General features: G+C 60.8%; 3 protein-coding genes across 4 annotated transcripts; 1 reads left to right on the forward strand and 2 right to left on the reverse strand.

Annotated features, from left to right (window-relative positions):
- Window positions 1-376: 376 nt before the first annotated feature.
- On the reverse strand, window positions 377-8770 carry TRPV4 (transient receptor potential cation channel subfamily V member 4). The gene is made up of 16 exons (XM_033075844.1): window positions 8717-8770; window positions 6030-6467; window positions 4765-4937; window positions 4468-4620; window positions 4230-4370; window positions 3843-4141; window positions 3247-3426; window positions 3003-3161; window positions 2806-2898; window positions 2570-2643; window positions 2319-2484; window positions 2071-2137; window positions 1528-1841; window positions 1278-1405; window positions 954-1075; window positions 377-829 (listed from the first exon to the last, which is right to left on the reverse strand). Exons 2-16 carry the CDS (start codon window positions 6392-6394, stop codon window positions 687-689), a joined length of 2577 nt encoding a protein of 858 aa, XP_032931735.1. The 5' UTR covers window positions 6395-6467; window positions 8717-8770; the 3' UTR covers window positions 377-686.
- Window positions 8771-9107: 337 nt separating this feature from the next.
- Window positions 9108-11877, reverse strand: LOC117004574 (glycolipid transfer protein). The gene is made up of 5 exons (XM_033075401.2): window positions 11658-11877; window positions 10927-10988; window positions 10611-10744; window positions 10018-10168; window positions 9108-9854 (listed from the first exon to the last, which is right to left on the reverse strand). Exons 1-5 carry the CDS (start codon window positions 11758-11760, stop codon window positions 9672-9674), a joined length of 633 nt encoding a protein of 210 aa, XP_032931292.1. The 5' UTR covers window positions 11761-11877; the 3' UTR covers window positions 9108-9671.
- Window positions 11878-13293: 1416 nt separating this feature from the next.
- On the forward strand, window positions 13294-17518 carry LOC117004575 (trichoplein keratin filament binding). 2 transcript variants are annotated; one of them, XM_042779816.1, is made up of 11 exons: window positions 13294-13408; window positions 13563-13616; window positions 14187-14255; window positions 14463-14618; window positions 14857-14969; window positions 15261-15327; window positions 15573-15745; window positions 15957-16038; window positions 16209-16379; window positions 16450-16557; window positions 16967-17518. In XM_042779816.1, the coding sequence occupies exons 1-10, from the start codon at window positions 13361-13363 to the stop codon at window positions 16546-16548; spliced, it is 1032 nt and encodes a 343-aa protein (XP_042635750.1). In that variant the 5' UTR covers window positions 13294-13360; the 3' UTR covers window positions 16549-16557; window positions 16967-17518. The 2 variants fall into 2 exon arrangements, 1 of the variants encoding a protein (XP_042635750.1); XR_006163086.1 differs by having other exon boundaries at window positions 16209-16534.
- Window positions 17519-17620: the final 102 nt, after the last annotated feature.

Consider the following 17620-nt stretch of genomic DNA (forward strand, 5'->3'; position numbering starts at 1 on the left):
ACCTGTGCATCACATCCTTGTACCACACTGTGCATCAAATCCCTGTACCACGCCTGCAGCGCATCTCTGTATCACACCTGTACATCTCACATCCCTGTACCGCACTTGTACATCTCACATCTCTGTACCACACCTGTACATCTCAAATCCCTGTACACACCTGTGCACCATGGCCCTGCATCACATCCCTGAGCTCAGCATGACAGGTGACCATGCCCAAAGGCACGGCCTGGCTTGGCATGGTTTGGTTTGGTTTGGCTTGGCGTGGCACGGCCAGGGAGCAGGCAGCTGCTCCATCCTGGAACCACTGAAGAGGCAGGGGTGGCGGGTCAGTCTTTATTACTAAATAAATAATGGTATAAATCTTGTGCAAAACTCTGTGGCAAAACCATCGGCCTTGGCGGGCGGCAGGGACCGTGCTCCCCACCCCGGCCCAGCCAAGGCTCCCGGCACGGCACAGCACGGCCCCGGCACAGCAAAGTGAAGCGGTGGCACCGGAGCTCGCCGGTGAGAGCCGAGACCGCCGGGGCAGGGCCAGGACCCCCGATCCGGGCTGGACACCCGCCGGGACAGCGGCTGCCGGAGGGACAGAGGCTGCGCGAATCCCTGAGGAGCAGACAAGCACCATCCAGCTCAGGCGCATTCCAGAGCCCGGGCAGAGTCTGTGGGCAGCCGGTGCTGCCGTGCTAGAGCGGGGAGCTCGGGGCATGGCCGTGCCGCCGCTCCCGCGGCTCCGCTGTGCCCATGGCCTCCAGGGGCACCACCACCTCCTCCGGCGGGCAGCTCTTGTTCAGCTCCACCACGCGTGGCACCACCGTCGACCACCGATCTGCGGAGATGCGCAGAGCTGGGTTCCTGTGGCTGCTCCCCAGGCCCCCAGATCTGCTCCTGGGGCTCATCAGGATGCAAGCAGCATCCTGAGGGATGCTCCCAGCCCGCAGCACGGCGCTCACCTCTCCGCAGCCGGCCCACGGTGTGGGAGAAGCCGTAGTACTGGTATGTGTCGCTCTTGCCTGGGTCCTCACTGATGATGCCCAGATTCTGGTTCCAGTGGGACCAGTTCACCTCGTCCACCCTGTGGGGAAGGTCAGACCCTCAGGGGCTGCACAGAGCTCCCACGAGCTGGGGCAGGAGCTCCAGCACCCACCAGCAATGCCAGCTGCCTCCAGATCAGTGCAAAGCACCCAGCAAACGAGTGCACCCTGCCAGCGCCCCAAAATGCTGCTGGCTCTGCTGGGAGAGGCTCAGCTGCTCTCAGGGAGGGTGCCCACCTTTACCTGAAGCACCAGCGGCGGTCAGGGGTCCCGTCCGTGCCCTTGCCCACAGTGACCATCTCCCCCGAGCGGAAGGCTTTCCTCAGGAACACCGGGAAGGAGCGCTCGATGTCCAGGATGGTGGTGGCCCACTGCCAGGGACACCAGGGACTGCTTGAGCAGGGAGGTGTCTTGCCCATGGAGCTCAGGATGCCTCGATGCTGCAGCCCCCCAGGCACAGGCAGCCCCTGTCCCACCACCCCCAGGGTGGTACCTGCAGCTTCCAGATGTGCTTGCTCTCCTTGGAGACCTGGCCCACGGTCTCGCCCATGAGGGCGATGAGCATGTTGAGGAGGAGCACAAAGGTGAGGATGATGTAGGTGACCAGGAGGATGATGAAGACGCCGGGGTACTTGGCGCTCTCGAGCATCTCCAGGTCGCCCATGCCGATGGTGAGCTTGAAGAGGTCGAGCAGGAAGGTGCTGAAGGTCTGGCTGTCCCGGCACGACGGGTAGGTGGGCACGGTGCAGTTGGACTTGTCGCTGCAGGACTTGCTGCTGGGACACGGGTTTAGGAGGGACACCAGGGCTGGGGGAGAAGGGACAGGGACAGCGAGTCTGCAGGGGCAATGGCAAGGACAGGATCCACAACGGGCCCCAGTGTGGCTCCATGCTGGCTGAGACCTTCTCCACCACAGGAGGAGGCAAAGGCTGAGCCTGGGGGCAGGTGGGATGGAGCTGGGGGTCTGCAGCCCCCTGCCCAGCCATGCTGAGGACAGGGATCATCCTTCCCACAGCCAGGGGACCTGGCTGGTTACCTGAGGCGTAGCCAATCATGAAGAGCAGGTAGACCAGGAGGAAACGGAACAAGTCTTTGAAGAGGATCTGGAAGTGATGGAGAGCAGGGTGAGGTGTGCTGGACCACAGCATCATCATCTGTGCTGCCAGCACAACTGGGCTGGGAGCAGGGTAGTGGAGAGCCACAGGAACTCTTCACAAAGCTTAGGCTGCACTTCCACAGGAGCATCACCCCGGGAGAAGGGCAAAACCCACAACCCCACCAGACCTTCTGGATCATGATGCTGTAGGTCCCTGTCAGCTTGAGCCCACGAGTGAAGTACAGGGCGTTCATCCAGCCCAGGACCAGCGCAAAGACCATGACAGCCAGGTAAGCCTCGATGCCAGCCAGGTACAGCCCCGCCGTGACAATCACCAGCACTGAGTAGATGAAGCTGGAGGAGAGTTGGGGTCAGACCCTGCACCCACAAGCCTGGGAGGTGTGGTGGCTTGGGGTGGCCCTGGGGGTTCCCCACGTACTAGAGCAGCTGGAAGGAGCCATCTATGAAGAAGGAGTTCACACCCGGGCACTTCTTCATGAACAGGTCTTTGATCTGTGGGAGAGAGGCAGAGTTTGGACGGTCTCGAGTGGCAGGGTCCCCGTGTCTGGGGCCACTGTGGCAGAGGTGGATGCCTCAGGGGATGGGGCTGTCACCCCTGAAGACCCCAAGAGTTCAGTGGTCCCACGGGAGGACCCCCTGCCTTGCCACACTGACGTTTGTGCAGAAGAAGAGGATTCCAGTGAGGAGGGTGATGATCTCCCCGGCCAGGCGCAGGTAGTCAGCAGTGCTGGTGTAGGGGTAGGGCGGCTGTGGGGAGAGGACAGAGCTGAGCTGCTCCCCCATCCCCAGGGACAGAACCTGTCAGACCCCCCTGCGAGGCAGAGCTGGCCCCTGGGGCTGTGGGGACTCACGGGGCCTTCCATGGGGCGGTAGTAGGCGACCAGGGTGAAGATGATCATGGCGCTGAGGTAGGAGACCACGCTGATGTAGAAGGAGACAGCCCCAAACTTGCGCCACTTGTCCCGCAGCAGCTCGTTGATGGGCTCCACGGCCAGCATCTCGTGGCGGTTCTGGTGGCACACGGGTGCTGACAGAGGGGACAGGGCCACTCGATCCCCTCCAGGCCCCTCCCAGTGCCCCCCCGGCCCTGCACACCTCGATCTTGCTGTTGTAGACGAGGATTTCCAGCACGGACACCTCCTCCCCGCAGGTGTCCAGCGAGGAGAGGTCGTAGAGGGAGGAGTAGACGGGGCCGTACGCCCAGTCCTTGAACTTTCGGGAGAGGTGCCGGGCGTCCTCGTCCGTGATCTCCCGCCGGATGATGTGCTGGAAGATCTGGAGGAAGGGAGGAATGCTACCCACAGATCCAGCCCCACCTGCTTGGGGCACCCTGCCCTCCTCCCACCCCATCCTGGGGGCATCCCCCAACCCGCTCCCTGCATCCCAGTGCGCTCAGGAAGCTCCCAGGTGCTCCTGGGGTGATGCAAAAACACTCGGAGCCCTCCAGGATGCTGTAGCCTTTGCATTTTTGCCCCACCAGAGGCCAAGGGCAGGTCAGGGGAGAAGATGTGAGGGTCTGCAGTTAATTAGGAAAGGGCCAGAATGCAAAGGGGTGTTAATTAGCCAAGTTAATAGGCTGCACATCCAGATTTCCACCAGCATCTGCAGAGAGAAGCCGTGCACGCACTGAGTGTGACAGGGCTCAGCAGGGATGGCAGGGACACATCCCCCGACACGGGGGGACACCGCACCCCGATCTTGCCGGTCTTGGCTGCCATCATGAGCGGGGAGAGGCCGTCGTTGTTGAGCAGGGTCTCCAGGTTGGTGTCGGGGAAGAGCTTGGCGCACTTGACGAGGAGCAGGTCGTACATCTTGGTGACAAACTTGGTGTTCTCGCGGGTGTTGTCGGCGATGGCCACCAGGGCGTGCAGCACGGTGTTGCCGCGGGAGTCCTGGCGCCGCAGGTCCGCCTGCTTGTGCCCGTTCTCCGTCAGGTAGTGCACGATGTGCGGCTGGTTGGTGCAGGCGGCCAGCGAGAGGGGCAGCTCACCTGCGGGGACAACACCGCGGCTCCTGTCACTCCTTCCCTGCTGTGGGCGCATTTTGGGGTGCAGCCCCCCGAGTGTCTCGCTGCTCACCGAAGTAGAAGTAGCCTCCCTCGCCCTTGGGCTGGAAGAAGCGGCCGCGGGCCTGGGCATGGACGTCTGCTCCCTTCTCCACCAGCAGCTCCACGTAGTGCTTGCAGCGGCGCTCGATGGCGATGTGCAGGGCTGTCTGACCTGTGACACCACCGCCCGTCAGCCCCCGCCCTGCTCCGGGACCTCCTCTGTCCCTTCTCTGGTCCCCGAAGCACCCCAGTGGTCCCACGCCCCCCACCTCGGTAGTAGACGTCCCTGAAGGGCGAGTTGATGAACTCCCGCATGTTTCCCGTCTTCTCGGCGATGTCCAGCAGGACGGGGATGGTGTCGTTCTTGCCCCCGCTCAGGTTGAGCAGGGCTTTGGGCAGGCAGGTCTTTCCCGTGGAGGGCTCTGCGAGTGGAGGATGCTGAGGAGGGGCCCAGGGCAAACCCCTCAGGCCCCTGGCTCCCCATGCCAGGGCTGTGCATCCCCCAGGAATGGCCACTGGTCACGGCACAGCCCTGGCACCACGGCAAGGAGCACCCAGGTCCTCACCTCGGAACTCCTCGTCTGTGAGGCGCTTCTTGTGGGTGAGTAGGAAGGAGAGGAGCCCATCCAGGCCGGCCGGGGACCCCCGGGAGACGATGTCGAAGAGGATGGGTCTGTTGAAGACCTTGAGGACGGGCGGCGGGTCGGGAGCCGGCCCCTTCGCGGCTGGAGGCTGCTTGCTGCGGGAGAAACGCCAGCGCTGCGAACAGGAGCCGCTGCCTCGGCTTCCCCCAGCGAACTTGAGGGTGCTCAGCCACCGGGGGCAGGCACATGGGGACATTTCCCGGCTGGGGTCACCTAAAGGGCCAGGGCAGCCTCCCCATCCACAGAGCTCCCAGCGCCTTGGCAGCTCCCACCCGGGCGCGGCAGCGCTCGGAGCCCCCAGCTGCGCCCCACGGGAGGGACGGGTCGCGGGCTTGGTCACGCTCCGGCACCACCAGACCGGTCGGAGCAGTCTGCAGCAGTGGGGATGGAGCAGGGACAGCTCCGGGCACCGGGAATGGGGGCACCGGGAACGGGGACACCGGTCAGCGCCGGGCACCCGGAACGGGGGCACCGGGAATGGGGGCATCGGTCAGCTCCGGGCACCGGGAATGGGAACACCGGGAATGGGGGCATCGGTCAGCTCCGGGCACCGGGAACGGGAGCACTGGGAATGGGGACACCGGTCAGCTCCGGGCACCGGGAATGGGGGCATCGGTCAGCTCCAGGCACCCGGAACGGGGGCAGGACGGACGGCGGCTGCCCCAGCTGAGGGCTCATGGGGCATCCTGCCCCCTCCACCCACGTCCAGGGGAGAACATCCCGCTCTCCTGAGCTGGCTGCACCCCTGGGTGGGGACACTGGCGGGCCGCCCCAGGTGCCCGGCACAGAGGGGCATTGTGCGTCCGGCCGCGGGCTGCCCCCCCCGGCTCCGGTTTCCTGGCGCGGGCAGGGCGGAGGCCCTCCTGAAAAGCCCTTTCATGCCGCAGCCAGACGGCCGCACCGGCCAGGGGAGCGGCCGGGCGCACAGAGCCTCTTTCATGGAGCCCGTAAAGGGGGAAGGGGAGCGCGCTCCCGGCCAGGCGGTACCGGGGGCTGCGGACCCCCACCACAGCCATGGGACTCGCTGGGAGCTGCTCCCTGAGCGCGGCACCTCTGCCCAAAGCACCCCAAAGTGCCGCTCGAAGCTCTGCCCACGTCCCCAGCTACAGAACATCCCCATCCGCACCGGGGTGCCCCCACCCCAGCACCCTCCGCCGCACCGGGGGGCGCGGGGGTCCCGTACTCACTCCGCGATCCTCCTGCGCCAGCGCTTGTTCTCGCTGGGGTGGTGGCGGTAGGTGCCGTAGTCGAAGAGAGAATCCATGGGGGCTTTCTTGGGCGCGGGGACCACGGGGGACTCGTAGATGGTGGCCTCCAGCAGCTCCATGGGCTTCGGGGCGCCTTTCCGAAAGGCCCCGTGGAATTTCATGCGGAGGTTTTGCTTTCCATCCCCAGCGCCGGGGGGACCCCGGGCTGCCTCGGCGGGGTTCGGGGTGTCCTCGCTCTCGAACAGGTTGGCCAGAGAGGAGAGCGGGAAGGATTCGTTCTGCAGGGAGCCGTCCTCCCCCGCGCCCTCCCCGGCATCGCGCGGGGCGTCCTCGGTGTCTGCCATGGTCCCTGCCCGCCGGGACGGGCACGACTGATCTGCCGGGCTGGCTGTGACCCCTTCCACGAGAGCAGGAGACCTGGCGGAGGAAAACCCCGTGTCACCCCCAAAAGACCCTCCCCGTCCTCTCCCCGGGGCACCGAGCCCCGCGGCGGGACAGGTCCCGCACCCACCCTGGCAGAGGTTGGGGTCGGCGGGACCCCTTGTAGCTCCGAGTGTCCCTGACGGTCCTGCCTTGTCCCGGCTCTCCTCGGCACCCACCTACCCGCTGCGGGGACCCCTCAGCTCTGCGGGGGCCCCTCGGGCTGCGGCGCTGCCGTGCTGGGCGAGGGCGAGCCCGGCCCCGCTGCGGTCAGCCGGGGTGCAGCCCAGGACAGGGCACAGAGCAGACCCTGTGCGCTGCGATCTGCCGCCCAAGGAAAGAAAACATTCCTTGGGATACTCCCCACATCCAAGGAAGCGTCCAGGGAAGCGCCCAGAGGCAGCAGGGCTGGGAGCGGGGCCAGGGCTGCTCCTGATGCTCCACAGCCCAGGGGGGCTCGGTGGCACCCGGGTCTGGCACAGGGAGGGGACGGGCGCGGCTACAGCCCGCGGGAGGGCAGGAGGAGCGGCTGGGACAAGAAATTACGGGTTTAGATTGCACAGAGGGACGTGGAGATGAAGGAGAGACGTGCTGTGAGCGCGGCCAGCCGAGCACTGTACCGTGTCACCGTGTCCCGCCCGTCCAGGACTCGGACAGGTGACTGTCCTCAGGCACTTTCCCAGCCCCGCTTTCCACACAAACCCTCCGGCAAAACCCAGCAGCGTCAGGGCTCAGCACAGCTCCCGCCTGCGGGGAGATCAGCCCTGCCGGGACAGAAAAAGCAGCGGCAAACGTGTCATTTTGCGCTGCTCTGCAGCTCTGTGCGACAAGCCACAGTGGCACGCTGCATCCCGCCAGGAGGGCAGCCCAGCCGGGGAAAGGGCTCGAATGAGGCAGCAGGTCCTGGCAGCCACGCGGTGCTCCCGTGGGCACCGGGGGTGAGGGTGGCAAACGGCCCCAAACCCTGCAGTGACAGGGAGGGGGTCCAGGCTGTGTCCCCCTTCTCCCTGCCACCCTAGGGGACAGCCAGCAGGGCTGGTGCAGCCTCGGGGGACAACCAGAAGGGCTGTGGGGTAACACTCACTGGGGACAGTGCCACCCTGGGGGACAGTGCAGCCCTGGGGGACACACAGCAGGGATGGCACAGCCCTGGGGGACACCCAGAAAGGACAGCACAGCCCTGGGGGACACAGAGCTGAGAGTTTCTCCTCTTTGCTGACTTTCCTGCCATCCCCATCTCTTCAAGAAATTCCACAAGCACCTGCCAAAGCCCGCAGGTCCCACATCCCGACCCCATGCAAACAGGAGCCCTGTTTGACCTTGGACATCAGAGAGGAGGGAATTGCCAAACACACAGGATGGGGATGGAGCACCTGAGCTGTCCAAACTGTGCTGGGACCTGGAAAAGTGCAGCTTTGACACCTGCTGTCACAGAAGCTTGTGTGGGAAATGAGGGACTCAGGGCTGGTGCCATCAGCCCGGGCACTGCCAGGAAAAGGTGCTGTCACAGGGGTTTGATTTGGCCCGTTATGTTATTTGGGTTTGGATTTTTCAGACTTCCTCACCTCATGGAATAACTGAGTCAAGGCACAGCCTTTCACATCCAACACAAACCCCACCTGTGCTCCCACCTCTTCCCACCAAGGTACCTCCCAGCTGGGCCAGTGTCCCCAGTCAGCGTCCACTGAGAGCACGGATGCTGTCACCAACACCGGGACGTGAGGGGACATCTCTGGGTGGGCGGCAGGGAGGGTGTCCCATGACATTAAAGGGTGACATGGTGGCAGTGAATCACTGAAACCACAGGGAGTTCTTGTCGGAAATCCTCATCCGGAGTGATGCTTCCCAATTTCACCTCACTGCTGGGCCCGTGCTCACCTCGGCAGCAGCCAGGAGCTCGGTGTGGGCAGCACGGGGGGTTCAGAGCTGGCAGGAGCCCCCTCCTCAAAGCTCCTCCTCAGAGCCCACCCAGCACCTCAATCTCAGACCCTGAGTCCCCAGGCTATCCAGACAGTGCCAGGGCATCCATAAGGCTCCACCTGGCCCTGCCCAGCTCAGCCCTCAACTCCAGCCACACCTGGGGTCTCCATCCCGCCCCGGTCCCCGTGTGCTGCCCGGAGAGCTCCATCCTGCCCCAGTTTCCATGTCCCAGTACCGAAGGCTCCATCCAGCCCCGGTCCCCGTGTCCCAGCCCGTCCCACTCCCGGTCGTGCCCACCCCCGGTGCCCGCTCCCCCGGCTCCGTACCGCGAAAGGTCCCGTGGAAAGTCCCGCAGGCTCCGGCGCCGCCGAGTCGCTCGGGGCCGGTCCCCAGAGCAGCTCCTCCCCGCCCAGGCCCCGGCTCCAGCGGCAGAGGCGGCACCGGGACCCGCCCTGGGGATCGGCCCCCGCCCCCGGGCCGTCCCCACGGGGACACCGGCCACAAAACAGCCCAAGAAACAGCCCTAAAATACACTTCAAAAAATAACCCCCCCAGGAAAAACGTCTCTGACGCAGCCCTCCCAAAGAACAGCTCCAAAAACAGTTCCCCTAAGGAAAAAAAACCAATCTCCCTACCCAGGAACAGCCCCAAAACACCTTCCCTAAAACAGTCTCCCCAAACACCCTTCCTGACACAGCCCCAGATGAGGCTCCCAGGCCATGGGTACTGTCAGTTTTTATTAATTGCTGCTCCCGCCGGGGCTCGGGAGGCCAGGGGGGCTCGTAAGGCACCGCAAACACCACGGGGACACTCCCTGGTTTCTGAATCCCAGCAGAGGGGCTCGACCCCACACCAGCACTGCAGGGGTTGGGGTCACTCAGGAAAGTCATCAGCTCCTCCACCACAGGCGTCATTCTGGACAATCCAGTGCCAATCAACACGAGGTGCTCGTCGGGGGGTTCCAGGCACAGTCCGAGTTTCACTTCATCCATCAGCAGGACGCTTCATTCCCTGCCCCACTGAAGGCAGGAATCCGAGAGTTGGGACTAGAAACCCTTGTTCTTCCTCTTGGGAAATCCGAGGGTGACACCCACAATTGTTTTATTGCCATATTCTTAATAGAAAGTTAATTACTGTTATTTTTTTGGTTAGAAAAGACGTTATCCACTGCAGATCCAGACAGGAATCGAAGAGCTGGGAGCTGCCCCAGCTGCCTCAGTGATGAAGACATAGGTAACACCCACCACATGTTATTTAATCTGTGCCAATCCTGTGCCAGCTTCAGGCTTTGTAGCTCAGCTCAGCATTCATCTTCGTGTACATCTCATAAATTGCATCCAGGATTGGAGTGACCCTTGTGACAAACTGGTGGATTTTTTCTATGCTTTCCTCTTCCTTGACTTCTTTACCCTTCTCCAAGGCCTTCAGCAAATCGGATTTGTAGGGAAGAGCGTAGACTGAACCCTATAAAACAGGGAGAGGCTGTCTGATGCCCACAGACCCAACAGAGAGCATGGGTTGGGCTGTTCCCATGTGCCAACGCTGTGAGGTCTCTGGACACTTGTCAGGGGACGGGGACAGCTTTAGGGATGATGGTTAGATGCTTGGAGAGGGAGGGAATGCTCACCGTGAAGAGCTTCTGCAGCATCCAGCCGTGGTATTTCTTCAGTGCAATCTCGTAAGCCTTCAAGGCGTTCACTCGGATGAGGTTGGGATGCTCCTCATCCCTCTCGCCGTCAGAGATGCTCTGCAGCAACACCAGAATGAATTTCAGACCCCTGGGAGAAGAGCAGAGGTGTTGGGCTTAGGGAAGTGGGTGTCGCTTCCCAGTTTCCAGCCTGGTGTTTCCATGCCTCCCAAAACCCAGTCCCAGCAGTGCATCCCCTTCACAGAGCTGGTGCCTGTGCCCGTGTGTTCACCCAGGGCTGGATGGAGCCCTCAGGGCAGGATGGAACCCCCAGGAGAGGCCTGGGCTGAGCTGGGCAGGATCAGCTGCAGCCCCAAGGATCCTGCAGGAACAATTTGTGGGCTCACACTCTGAGGCTGAGCTCCCCTGTGCATTCCCAGGGGGAAGATTTGAAGAGGAGGATGCCAATAGCTGTACTGCCCACACTGCCCAGCCCACAGGGACCAGCCCAGCACATGCAGCCTCCATTTGGCATTCTCCAGCTCCCCACATGCCGGGACACAGCCAGAGCAGCTCCTGACGCTGTGAGTCACCTTTTCAACCACATCAGCGCCAGCGTCGCGCCCGTCTTGGGCCATGCCGAGCCATGCAGCTCCTTCTCCACCTCCAGGATGTTCTGCAGCGTTTTGAACTTGGCAGGGTTGGAGTCATAAACTGCCCGGATTTTCTGAGGGCAGAAAAGGAGGTTGGCTTCAGGAGTAGGGACTTTGGGCAGGAGCCCTGGGAATAAACCTGTGACTGAAGGAGCCACTCCTGAGCCCAAAGTCCCCGTGGGAAGAAAAGCTGCCACTCCCACAGTATCTCTCGCCAGGGATTCTCCTCTCTACGCCCTCCTGAGTCCCTTCCTACCTTGATATTTCCAGTCAGGTCTGCTTTGACCGGCGAGTAGACAATGGGAGTCCCCAGGCAATCTGTGCAGACAGGGAGGGAGGACAGTCAGACACTGGTGACATAGAGGGACACCACAAACTTCCCATAACCAACAGGTTTCACTTCCACCACAGCCCAGGCGCTGAGACACACCAGCGAAACTAGAAAAGGATCTCTGAACTTCGTACATGGCTGTTGGCTCTTGGGACAGCCCTGCCACCTACTGCGGCCCCACCAGTGACCTCCAATCCCCCTGGCTCCGGGACACAGCCCGGGCAGAACATCCTGGAACAGCCTGACCGGCACCGGACACTGCCCGTCCGCAGCCCCATGTGCTGCCCTTCCGGGGCTGCCACCGAGCAGCACACAATAGCTGACATTGTGGAGGGCAGCGGGCACGCCGTGCCACGAGGGGCGGCCACGCCGACACCCACCCGAGTCCCGTGGGTGGGATGGCAGCTTCTGCCCGGTGATGCCTCTGGATGGGGTGCTCCAGGGGACTGCAGGATGCTTCCCAACGGGGCTGCTCGGCAGGTTTGACAGGCTCGTGAGGCAACCCCGGCTCTGGCAGAGCAGCCAAACCCGGCGTGAGCCCTGGATCAGGTAGGGGGGTCGCACCCAGAACTGGGGAGGGGGCACCCGGAGCGGCTGAGCCCGCAGCAGGCCTGGTCCCAGCCCGCATCTCCCAGCCCCAGCCACCCCGGTCTCACCGAAGAACGGCGGCAGGTGCGCCACGGCCTCCAGGAAGGGCAAAGTCTCGATCTGCTTATCAGCCGGCAGCGGCTTGAACTCGTGTTCCAGCAGCAGCGCCATGACGAGCGCACCTCCCCCTCCTTCCCCCTCACCGCTCCCCGGCTGAGGGGGCTCTGAGGGCAGCGGGGGCCGACCGGCAGCTTGCCCACGCCACGCTCCGCCCCTCGCCGCTCCCACCAATGGCTGCGCATCTTCCGCCCGGCCGATGCACAGCCATTGGTCAGAGCGGCAGGGGGCGGGACTTGCAGCCAGGGAGAAGGCCACGCCCCCATCGCCCCCGCGGACTCGGGGCCTGGCCGTGCCCAGGACCCCGCTCTGGCCCGGCCGCGCTCCGAGCCACAGGCAGGCCGGCGTTAATTATTCACGGGAGATAAATATTTTATAGGGAACAGATGGAAAACAAACCTCAACGCGCGGGAGTGATGAAACACCTCAGTGAGGGGTTGGGTGGGAAAATGACACCGAGCGGGGACACGGAGAGGTGAAGAAAGGGTGGGAGCGGAGGGAGGCTCAGCCCGTCCGCTGCGTGGGGAGCGGGCTTGCCGGTGTCGGGGGCCCAAATACGGTGTTTTTACCGGTTATTCTGGAAAAACAAGTCGTGGGGCGATAGCGATCGGTGGCAGGCAGGGCGGGTGCGGATACGAGGCGGGTGCGGGGGCTGCGGGCTGGTGCCACCTCCCTCCGTGGAGCCCGAGGCCTGTCCCGAGAGACGCCCGGACACCCTCCCGACGTGCCAGGAGCCGGCTCCGCGGGGCTTGCGGTGCTCTGAGCCCACCCCACGGTGCTAGGAACACATCCTGGGATGTCCAGAGCTCACTTCGGGATGCCCGCAGGCTCTCCCGGGATGCCCGGAGCCCGTTCCGGCAAGGCCGGAGTCTCTCCCGTGGTGCCCAGCCCGTTCCGGGATGCTCTGAGCCCTCTCTCGGGATGCCCTGAGCGCCTCCGGCGGTGCCCGGCCTGTCCCGGGTCACGCAGCGCCCGGTCCGGTTGGGTTCGCTGCGGGTGGCGCCGCGCTGGTGCCTTGCCAAGGCGGGCAGAAACAGAAACCTTTAACCCCTGACATATTTACAGCGCCACAAACCCCGCGGTGCTGCGCGCCCGGCTGGGGCTGGACCCGCACATCTGCGAGCGGTACCGCCGGGTCGCACCGAACCGATCCCTGCCGCCGCTCCATCTCCCGTCCCGCCCCGCTCGCCCTCCTCTCTCCCCGCCTCCCTCCTTTCTCCGCCTCCCTCCTCGCTCGCGGAGCCGTCTCGCCGTGTCCCTCGGCGGGAGCCGTCGCTGCGATGTCGCTGTGGATGTGGTGGGGCCGCGGCGCGGAGCGCAGGGCGGCGGAGCGGCGGGAGCTGGAGGCGCGCAGCCGGCAGCAGTGGGAGAGCACCAGCCGCGCCTTCGCCCGCGCCGCCGCCTGCTGCTCTCTGCAGGCGCGGTGGAGCGAGCCCCGCGTCCCCCCGCGCAGGTACGGCCGCGGTGCGGCGGGTCCCGGGGCGGTGCCGGGGTCCCGCTGACCGCCGGTGTGTGCGGCAGCGCGGCGGCGGAGCGGCGGGACGCGGAGGAGGCGGCGGCGCGGCTGCAGCGGCGGCGGGAGCGGCTGGAGCGGCTGCTGGGCGAGGAGCAGGAGGCGCTGGCGGCGGAGCTGCGGGAGCGGCAGAGGGGCGGGATGCGGAGCCAGGAGCTGCGGGACGGCCCCGGGGAGTGCGGGAGGAAGGTGAGGGAGCGGCCCGTGCTCGTCCTGCATCCCGGGGCTCGTGTACCAGCGGGACTTGCTGGAGTCCCCACCGCTTGGTGCCCTGGTAGCCTCGGCGGGGTTTGGGATGCTGAGCACTCCCGGATCCTGACCTGATCCCGCTCTGTGTTCCCAGTTTGCTGAACCGCTGCTGCACGAGCGCTGGAACAAAAACGCGGAGCTCCAAGAGGTGATGTTGCTTTTTCTTGAGTCCCTGCTGCCTTGTACTTTTAAGCCAAGTTTTTAACTTGAAAGGCATCACATCTCTACTGTTGCCACTCACCTCGCATCACAGCAACTGCCCCAAGTTCTGAGAAAAGGCAAAGAAATGAGAGGGTTTAAGTCTAAACACTTTTAAGAAGCCCTCTCAAAGCTGTATTTTTAAAAGTCAGAAATCTGTTCAGACGCTGAGCAAATTTTCAGAGCTCACAATGTAAATATCTCAGGTGCATAAAATATAAATAATATTAAAAAAAAAATCTTAATATCTCAGCTGTACCTGCCATGCTGTGGTGCTCCCTCATTGTTTATTCCACTCATGTGCTGCTCCAACATTGCAGTCTTGTATGACTGTCACTGTGACAATGTGACAGTGACCCTCAGGACTTGGTGGGCACCTCAGACACTCAGATGAGCCCACCTGAGCAGAGGCAGATCCTGCTGGGATTTCAGGGCCAGGTGGTGCTCCAGAGAGTCTGGAAGATCCTGGGGGACAGAACCTCTGGCACTGATATCCCTGCTGCATCTATTGTGTCTCCAGGTGGAGTCAGAGCTGCACAGGAAACCTGTGAGAGAGGCTTGGGGTGATCAGCTAAGGCAACAAAACAAGGTATGGGGTGTTGTGGTCACTGGGAGAGCTCTGGGATGCCTGTGCAGGGGGAGGGGTGACACTTGTGCCTCAGGAGCTGCTGCCAGCAAGGGCAGTGTTAACAAAGCCATCCAGCCTGCAGGAGTCTGCTCTGTGGATTTTCTGAGCCAGAAGTTGTTCCTCTGTGTCAGGCTAACCTGAAATGCTGTTTTCTTTTCTTTGGAAAAGGAAGAGGTGACCAAACTCGAAGAGAAGAGTCACGAAACGGCAGCAGGGGAAGCGCTGGAAAGAACGAGACAGGAGGAAGAGAAGCATCAGCTGGAGAAGCAGCAAACAGAGACATTGCTTCAGCAGATAGAAGAACTGAAATTGCAGGAGACAAAGGTAATATTGACTTTCTCCTCATTTGAGAAGAGAATTCATTGCTTCACTTGGAAATACAGCAAGGCTGACCTGACCTCTTCTCTCCGTGTTTGCACTGCAGGGAGGGTTTTCCCTGCCTGCAGAGGAGCAGAGCAGGATACAACCTCTGGTCAAGCATGCTCTCTGCAATGTTGTGGCTCTCTGGAATGTTGTGGCTCTCTGATGTATTCTCTCTTGGTGCTCACGTTTTCCTTTTTAGGCAACAAAGCTGAAAAAAGAACAAGAGAATTTATTAAAGCAGCAGTGGGAGCTGGAGAATTTGGAAGAAGAAAGGAAACAAATGGAAGAGCACCGGAGGAAGAGAGAACTTGGGTAGGACACCAAGTGGAGCTTGTTTTGGATAGAATGTGTTCCTGTGCCCATTTGGAGCACAAGGAGATATTCCAGGTAGCAGTGGTAGGATGTAAATATCTGGGTTTTGGTGGACTTGCCCACAGCAGCCAAGGAGCAGAAGCTCTGGTGCTGTTACTGCTTTTTGTTCCTGGTGGCAAGTTCCTCTTTGTCACAGATGTACCTCCCTGGCTGCTGCTGTACAATGACATGGTGCTTTAGAGTCAGTGTGGTACTGGTTTTTTAAAAATTTTGCTTTTTTTCCTCCTTCAGTCGCTTTTTGAAGCATCAGTGTGACGTCCAGTTAAGGAGACGAGCACAGCAGATACAGGAGGAGCTGGTAAGAAATTAATTTAAACTTTATATATGCTGTGTGGTGAAAAAACTTGTGTGTGGTTTGTGTCTGCCTCTGATTCCTACAGATCAGGAGGCCCCTTCAGCTTGTGCACAAAGCTCACAGGGAAGCAGCAGATGGAACATCTTGCTGAGCACACCCTTGACACTGTCAGCAGTAGTGCCCAGAGGAGCCCTGCACACAGGCTGGAAGGCTGTTGGATAGTTGTTAATCTCGTGGTTTTTCTCCAGGAGACAGACAGGCAAATCCTATCAGCCCTGCTGGAGAAGGAAGATGAGGATCAGCGCTGGCAGATCGCACGGCGGGAATGGGCGGTGGCAGACGTGGCCTGGATGATGAGGGTCATCGAGGAACAGCTCCAGCTGGAAAAGGAGAGGGAAGCAGAGCTTGAGACCATCTTCAGGTGAGTGTGCCCACCTCTGAACCTCACCTGAAGAGTCCATGTGTGCTGAGTGTTCCAGCAGGGGGTCACTGAGGGGCACAGGTGGGATGGCCACACCAACTGGCAGGGAACAAACGTGAAGAGAAACCCAAGTGCTGCTCTAAAGCACAGGGTAGCTTGTCTGTGCCTGTGGGGGATTAATTTCAGAGATAATCCTTCCTCTCTCCTTTAGGGAAGAAGCAAAAAAAATATGGGAGAAGAGGGAGGAAGAATGGGAAAGAGAGAAGGTGGCCAGAGATCGCCTGATGAGTGAGGTGATGTCTCTGTTGATGATGTGTCTCTCTTGGCTCAATGAACCATCATTGTATTTGTAACCCACCACCCTCTGGAGAGTTAGAGCCTTCCATTCCAGGGTGGAATTGTTTTGTGTGTTTCCTAGCAAGTGTTTAACCATCTTCTCCCTCCATCCCCTCCCTTTGCACAGGTGCTTGCAGGCAGACAGCGCCAGATCCGAGAGAAGATGGAGTTAAACAGACGGGCACAGGAACAGTCCATTAAGTATCGAGAGCAGCTGATCAAAGAACTCGAGGAGATGAAGGAAGGGACTCGTTGGGAGAAGGAACAGCAGAGACCCTGCAGGAGGGAGCAGGCACAGGTAGGCTGAGCTCCCCAATGCACACCTGGCTGCTGAGGCTGCCCCATCTCACCTGATTTCCCCTGCACAGGGGATGGAGCACAGCTGGAGAGAGGAGGAGGAACAGCAGCAGGGATGGGGCCAGCAGCACCTCGAGGAGCTGGAGCAGCAGGAGGGTGAGCAGGGCTAGCACAGCAGGGTAAGGTCACACCTGGGTCACCCCAAAACACCAGCTTAGCATGGAGGGTGATGTTGTCTCTGATCCTTCTCCTCAGAGCTCTACAGCTCTCTCTCTTCTTTTTTGTTGATATTGATATATTAGGCCCAAATTTTTAAAGAATTTTTGAGGCAGATGTGTTATTAATGCCTCAAATATTGCTCAGTGCTGAAAGGGATGTATTGGCTGCAGTAATGCAGTTCGGACAGTGCAACTCCCCTGCTCAGTGTCTTTGCTGAGTTTCCTGCTTTGCCTGGCTCTGAAATCAAATTTGAGTAACCCTACCTAAAGCCCCTGCCCAGCCCATCAGGTCCTGTGCATGCTGAACAGTGTGTGTGGATTAATTCCAGAGCCCATAAACCAGTGCTGGTCTTTATTTTGACCCCTTTAGTTTTACAGTTACCCAAGAGCAGCTTGGACCTGAGGAACGAGCACGAGATGCAGCTCCAGACTACAGAAAGAAAACTCAAGGAACTCCTGAAATAATGGTGCCTCTGGAATAGCCTACAGTGGGATCAAGCCTTGACTCAGTAGATTTCTGAAAACATTTCTGGCCAAGCTGAAGAGGAGCTCTCTTCAGGAATGTGGAGGTGTGAGCACCTTCAGGGAAACGAACTGCTTCACTCTGCATTCTGGAATTGTGCTCATGTATTTTAGTACATGAGAGGCTGAAGCAACCCAGCAAATAAAAGGGGCCTGTGGACCTGAGCCATAAAAAAATCTGTGTCTGCCCAGGAAGAAGAGCTGTGAAACACCACAGGCTGTGTCAGACTCCCAACTTGGAGAATCAGGCTGTGCCTGGGTTCCCACTGGACTCTGAGGAGTTAATTCATAATGCACATTGCAAATCAGTGATGTGTGCTGTGGCAGCAGTGCTTGTCCAGTTCCTCTCCAGAAGGTGCTGGAGCCTTCATTAAATGTCGTTTTTCACTTGTTTCATAAATTATGAGTAATTGATTTTTGTTTTTTTTTTTACATGAGCAAACTACTGCAGCAACAGGAGATGGAGTTGATTATTGCAGTTCCTTCCCTCCTGCTTCCATCC

Source organism: Catharus ustulatus, chromosome 18 (genome assembly GCF_009819885.2).
Source record: "Catharus ustulatus isolate bCatUst1 chromosome 18, bCatUst1.pri.v2, whole genome shotgun sequence".
NCBI lineage: Eukaryota > Metazoa > Chordata > Aves > Passeriformes > Turdidae > Catharus > Catharus ustulatus.